General features: G+C 40.6%; 1 protein-coding gene across 1 annotated transcript; it reads left to right on the top strand.

Annotated features, from left to right (window-relative positions):
* Window positions 1-2,414: 2,414 nt before the first annotated feature.
* On the top strand, window positions 2,415-4,621 carry LOC138352611 (uncharacterized). The gene is made up of 5 exons (XM_069305106.1): window positions 2,415-2,529; window positions 3,721-3,762; window positions 3,840-3,923; window positions 4,031-4,324; window positions 4,398-4,621. The coding sequence occupies exons 2-5, from the start codon at window positions 3,721-3,723 to the stop codon at window positions 4,509-4,511; spliced, it is 534 nt and encodes a 177-aa protein (XP_069161207.1). The 5' UTR covers window positions 2,415-2,529; the 3' UTR covers window positions 4,512-4,621.
* The last annotated feature ends 1,744 nt before the right edge of the window (window positions 4,622-6,365 follow it).

Genomic DNA, 6,365 nt, shown 5'->3' with positions numbered 1-6,365 from the left:
GCCTGGTGGGTATACAAAGTTGGCTGCCAATCGGCAAACAATCCTCGGCTCGCCTACAATACCCATGCGAGGAGCGATGAAGGCAAACGACATTCTGCTCCACACCATCAATGTCGGTGCGAACTCATCCATACAATCAACAAAGTTTTGGAACAACTATTTTGCTCCAGAGCACGTCGACGCCCTGCAACCTGCTGACCTTACTCTCATCCCCCCAACGACGGTATCCGGGAGGATGCAACATTTTCGTCAGGCACTCCATCATCTTCATCATTGCCCAGCTAACTCCGACATCTCTGAAGGCACCAATGACGGGAACCCGACGCTGCTTGTGGTCAAAGCTGAATTCAGCAAGAACGACGAAATCCAATATACAACAGCAAGGGCAACATTCTCTTCCACTGCGGAATCAACCACCTTCATACCAGATTGCGACAAATTGGTCCTGTTTCAAAGGCTATACACTATTACTAACATGTCTAAGTATTTGAAAATTCTGTACCTTTTTCATTTTCAGGGAAAACTGTTTTATTTTTAATGGTAGAGTTTGAATATACGGACATTCGTGGAAGCCCGCAGAAAAAATGCGTCAACTCTCAAGTAAGGAAAAAGCTTACAAACCAGTTAAACTTCTCACTCCACGCGAACATAAGCCCAGTCACATAAGAGGACTCCACATGTGCATCACACCTGGTATTGAGGATACTCCGCATCCCTTATCATGGCTACGCATTAAGAACAACCAAGGGGACCTTCTCCACAACTCTCCCAAGGACGCTACGACCCGTGGAGAGTCGTAGACTACAAACTTCAAGCACTCTCTCCTTCAGACTTGTAGACACCCTAATGTTGGCCAGCACTCGATGAACAACCATGGTACGTTACAAAACCTTTGTGAATTACCGCCCGACCTACAAAGTCTGTGCGAGAAGTTGGTCGCTAAAAGAGCAATGCCCAACATATCCCCATCAGGTGGGGGTTCCTTCAAGTCCCTATTCTTCTTTTGGAGCCGTGTTCTGTCTGCATTGCAGAATTGCGGTTTGCACGACAGTTGCTTTGCTGGTGGGGAAACCTCTGCCAGAACAACCCCATCGTGAAACCCACCTTACTATTATGTCTCATCTGGTCGTCTCTTTCTTCAAATCTCAACTCCCTTAGCTGGGCCTGCGCCCCTATGTTATTCTTATATACACCTCCTTTTGTACAGTAATTGGCAACTCCCATTATACACTACAAGCCTAGACTCATTTATCGTTTCCACCGTTATACAACGTTTGTTTCAACTTACGATTAATATCATATTGTAAAATCATGTAAACATTAGTGCATTGACTTCTCACACGTTTTATTTCACTTACAATTATTATTGTATTATAAGTTTTATTATATTTAGTTTACACTACAAGCTTACACTTATTTATTATATTCACTGTTATTCAACGTTTGTTTCAACTTACGATTTATTTTTATTACTATTTTCATATTGTTAAATCATGTAAACATTAGAGCCACGTGTTTGTATCATACAATTATTATTGTTAGAAAGGAAAACTAAAATAAAATATAATAAAATATACAAACCCCTTTTAGGATTTTGCTCAAACCTCCGAAAATATTAATTTAAGCCCACAGTGTTATTTCTCAATATGTAGGTGTAGACCTTGGTTGGTAAATATATACCTTTAGGCCTACGGTGTTAGAATTACTCATAATCAAATAACTACCCAAATATTATAAGATAAAAGAAAATATTATAAGAAGAAAGAAAATATTGTAAGCACATCTAATATTTTTGGCTAATAATCAGTAACGCAATAGAAAGCCTCCAAATGAATAGAATATTTTACAGGCGATGAGTCACAATAACGTGGCTAAATTATTACGTGACCTAACATAAGCTTACCCTTCCATTTATCTTTCTTTCTCTTTCCTTTTCTTTCTCTCCTCTCTTTTTCTGTTCATTGTTTTTTCTCTTACGTTCCCTTACTATCCTATTCTTATTCCTATTACTATCTCCTCTCATTCGGTGGTTATAATAGGAGCTGCCTCGTACGGGCCAATAGGCCCTCTGCAGTTCTTATTCCTACTACTATCCCTTCTACTACATCTTACTTTGCTCCTCACCGCTCTTGCCTATTTATTGCCTGCATCTACTTCCTCATCACAATCGACTTGAGAATGGTCCAGGACGGACCGAAACGTCGTCGTCCCTTCACCTTCTAGTGTGTGGTCTGGTCAACTTAACATTTTAATATAATTATAAAAAAAGAGAGTTAGTGAAAACGATTAAAATAAATATTAAAGCTCAGTGAGTCGTCACATCAATTTGCTCCATAGGGAGCTTAGCTGAAGGTTCAGTCAATAGATGGCGCTGTTATGGTGGTCTTGGCAGCTTTTGTGGGGAACTTTCTACCTTTCTCCTAAAGAGTTTGGTGTTGAGTCAACGAGGTGCCCGGCCCGACTTCAACCCTCAGTCAGTGCACTGTTGTCTGTGTGGTACCTTCTCTTCTACTTTAAGTGTTGTTAAAGGTTGGTTTTAAGTTAAATGTAAGATTAAGTTTTCTACTGATATAGTTTTTTATTGTAATTTTATTATTCGTGTAATTGGTAGTTTAATACGTATTTATTTTATTGATATGGGTTAAAAGTAGTATCTTAATTTGTATGCTTGGGACATTATCCATGTTATTAGTGATATTGAAAGAATACTGTGGAAGGATATAATAGGTGGAGAATAACCAGATATTTAAACTTAGTGATATTAAATCCGTCTAAGGGAATATTTTAGGTTAGAAGCTTAACCACTACTAGGCATTTAAGTAAAATATTTTAACCAGAGTAACGGGTATACTTGACTATACCCCACACGTGGTCTGCAACATGAAATGAAATAGCTTAATATAGTACTAGTGATTTAAGAAAAAAAATGTTTGAAATTTCGTTACTGAGTAATTCCAGATGTAACAAATCTGAAGTTTTGAAGACTTCAAATTGCTCGTTTCGTCAAAGTTCCGGATTACTTACTTAATCAAAATGATAGTTAAATAACTCAATTGATTGACACTTCTGAGTTAGGCTTCATAAATTTTAGCCTCGGCGGCTAAAAATTTAATAGAATGCCTTTTTGAATATACCAGTTTCCGTTTTATAACTACTAAAAATTAACCTATTGAATATTGCCTGACAATCATTAAACATAATGTTAGAGGCAGAGTTAATAACTACTGAATTAGTTATCTAAATGGAACTTTAAGTGGTAATCTTCACTTCACCTGAAGTTATTAAGCTGAATAGTTATCATTGCCCAATTAAAATCATTAAATTTAATAAACTGTATTGTCTTTAAACAGTTTTAAGCTTTTAAATATCTGTATTCAGTAATGTGGAAAGTGTGCTTGGCCGTTCATAAATTGCTAAACAGTAAAGTCTCGAAGTGGTCTAATGTCGAAGCACCCAGTCTTTACCTTCTGGACGCCTCGATATCCCACTACCTTCCCAACCATCTTTAATTATCTGCCCGGCTTCAAAAACTTGGGTATAACTAATATTGCTGTACTAGTGACAAATTCCAAACATTTCTCTAGTTGTCAGTCGGTGATGAACTACTCGGTATTATAACGTCAGTTATGTTAACAATTCAAAGTAAATCTGATGGTTTATGGTCATGGTAACCAAAAACACTATTGTGATTTGCTTTAAAAGTGCATTTTTTCTACACAGATGGCGGTATTTGCTCTACTAATCCTCGGTTGCATCGCCCAGGTAATTGCCAAATTACTGTATTCTCAAATAACTAATAATAATAAAAAATTGAACGACTAATAATTGCTCCCCAACAGATCCTGGGTCAGGCATACCAACCTTATGGCACCCACGCGCCCCTACCAGTCGTTACCCCCACAACCTCCACTGTAACCACTGAGGTTGGTAACCATGCATTACTTTTCTTAACCAAAATGTTATTTATACTTTAACAAAGTAATGATGATATTGCAATACTACATACAATAGCATAGTAATGATATTGCAGACTACCCTGACCCACACTCTGCGGGAGACTACAACCTCTGACGTCTGGGTTACTGAGCAGACAGCGATCACCCTGACCGTCACCCAGACCACCACCCAATGGGAGTTTGTTCCCCAGCAGCCACAGACGGTGACCTCTGTGATAAGGGTCACCTCCACACCAGTAGTGTTGGTGACGGCTACGGTGGGGGTCTACCCAGTGAGCACAATGATCTCTGTCTACAGTCAGTTCGTCACCACAACAGATACTGTTAAATACTGGCAGACTATAACCCACGTGGCTGTCGCTCATGAGGTAAGTTTGTAGTCTTTAACTTTGTAAGTGTTCATTTACTTAATTACACAAACTTCAATGTTTGTATTTGCAGATCCAGACGGTCCCTGTGGTAACTACACAAGAACTCTTCCAGGAAATAGTAACTACAATCACCCAAATAGTAACTACTACGGTTACTTCCACCACCGCCAGATACTATGCTTAGAGGAATTATAGATAATATAATTGGCATAGCATTGTAATTTAAAACGGAAATTTTTTAAATTATGGAAGATGTTTTGATTTACATTCAAAGGGAAATAAAATCATTGAATAGTTAGTTGTATTAGTAGTAATGTTAGACTCCCTCGTAACTATGGAATACCTCTGATTACTACTAGTCAAAATACTAGTTCTTCAACTAGGATGAGCTGGTTAAAGGACAAAAAATAGTATTTCTATTAAGCCACCTATCAAAAGTTCGACTTCTACTCTAATGGAATCTGTAACGGTCTGATAAAGTGCATGCTAGAGACCCCTAAACGTTTCTTGGTACTTCTGCATTGAGCTCATAAGCTTTATATATATATATATATATATATATATATATATATATATATATATATATATATATAAATTTATATATATATATATATAAATATATATATAAATATATATATATATATATAAATTTAGATGGTGAAATCCGTCTTCGAAAGTTAGTGAGGCAAAAATCTTTTGTGTCTTCCCTCACAACTGACCTTGCATAATGGCCACCCAAAAAATCCTTCCCCTTTAAACTAGTAGCTAACTTTGAAAAGTGCAAGAAAATTTTGGGGTCCTTCAAATGAAATTTGAATTATTCAAACCCTTTACGGAAGTAAAATCCACTACTAGAACATGCCTAAGAACCCTTACCACTAGCAGCACCTGCTTCTAGCTTTTTCTCCTAAAGACTTATCAGGGTTTTGGCAATCTGTTTAATTCTAACTCTGCTCATCTCTGCTTGCTTCTACACCCCCTTCCTATCCAGCTCGTTGCTACCGTGGAGGGGCTTGGTGGGCGGCAGACGGAGTGTGATGCTCTTTACGACGTACCCCTCTCCTTTTGTAGCCTTGTGCTCCTGCTTACATAGCCTTCCCAGTTTGGCGCCTTCTTTTGATAATTACTTCCCCCTCCCCATCCGGCCCGTTGGCGTCGTGAGGGGGCTTGGTGGACGGCTGCCGGAGTGATGCTCCGTGGGGCAGTCCTGTCCTTTTCTGGCCTTTCACTCTTGCTGCAGTCTTTAATTGTGCCGGATCATTTTTTCTTTTCCTTAAGTTTCGTTTTTTCTCCCCCCCCCCCCCCTTCTCCTATCTGCTTGTCGTTTCCTGCCGACCTTTTGCTTGTTTTGGATTATTTCTTTGGACTTCTATTTTTGACGCCCGGGTGCTTGAGGAGGCATACTCTTGCACCCGTAGAACTGTAGTACCCAACGTCTCGAGCGAGGGGTACCTTTTATTGTCAATCCCCCTTTCGTCGCTGAACCCGATCTCGACGGACTGACGGTTCTTAAGGTGGCGTTTGTGGGGCATATACTCACGACGCCCTCTTAGAGGGGCCCCGGCATGATCGGCGATAGCTTCCTGTTGGGTGTCTTGCCTCTAATTGTGGCTCCATGGTGGGTATGAGGGCACATTCGTGGATGAATATCACTTTTCGCCTCTGTCGTTGAATGTTTCCGTTGTACACTCTCAGGCTCGTGGGGTGGGCGACCAAGCCCCCGAGTCGGCCTGTATTGGAAGACCAGGCTCTGTAGCTCCCGATGCGTTGGGTCCCGACCTTGCTCCTCCTCTGACCGTCCTGACTTCTTCCCTCAGCTCCCCTCCCTCTGTGGTTGGGTCGAGCCTCCAGCCCCCGGTGGTGACCACTTCGTCCCCTGGTGCGGCTAAGTCTCGTTGTGACTACTGCGCCTTTTGACCCCTCTCTAGGGGTCAAAAGTGGCGCAGGGGTCAAAAGTGGCGTAGTGTGGCTGGGGCGCCGTTCGCGCCTCAGCCACACTAGCTCGATTCCTTCCCGTGCTGATGTGTATCAGGCCTTG

This window comes from Procambarus clarkii, chromosome 54, assembly GCF_040958095.1.
Source record: "Procambarus clarkii isolate CNS0578487 chromosome 54, FALCON_Pclarkii_2.0, whole genome shotgun sequence".
NCBI lineage: Eukaryota > Metazoa > Arthropoda > Malacostraca > Decapoda > Cambaridae > Procambarus > Procambarus clarkii.
This window is presented reverse-complemented; position numbering and strand designations above follow the sequence as displayed.

Bases quoted from the DNA above. Each gene is read 5' to 3' on its own strand.
- LOC138352611 (XM_069305106.1), top strand. From the start codon at position 3,721: ATGGCGGTATTTGCTCTACTAATCCTCGGTTGCATCGCCCAG. The intron at 3,924-4,030 runs GTTGGTAACCAT...ATGATATTGCAG, and splicing joins CCTCCACTGTAACCACTGAG to ACTACCCTGACCCACACTCT. The intron at 4,325-4,397 runs GTAAGTTTGTAG...TTGTATTTGCAG, and splicing joins ACGTGGCTGTCGCTCATGAG to ATCCAGACGGTCCCTGTGGT.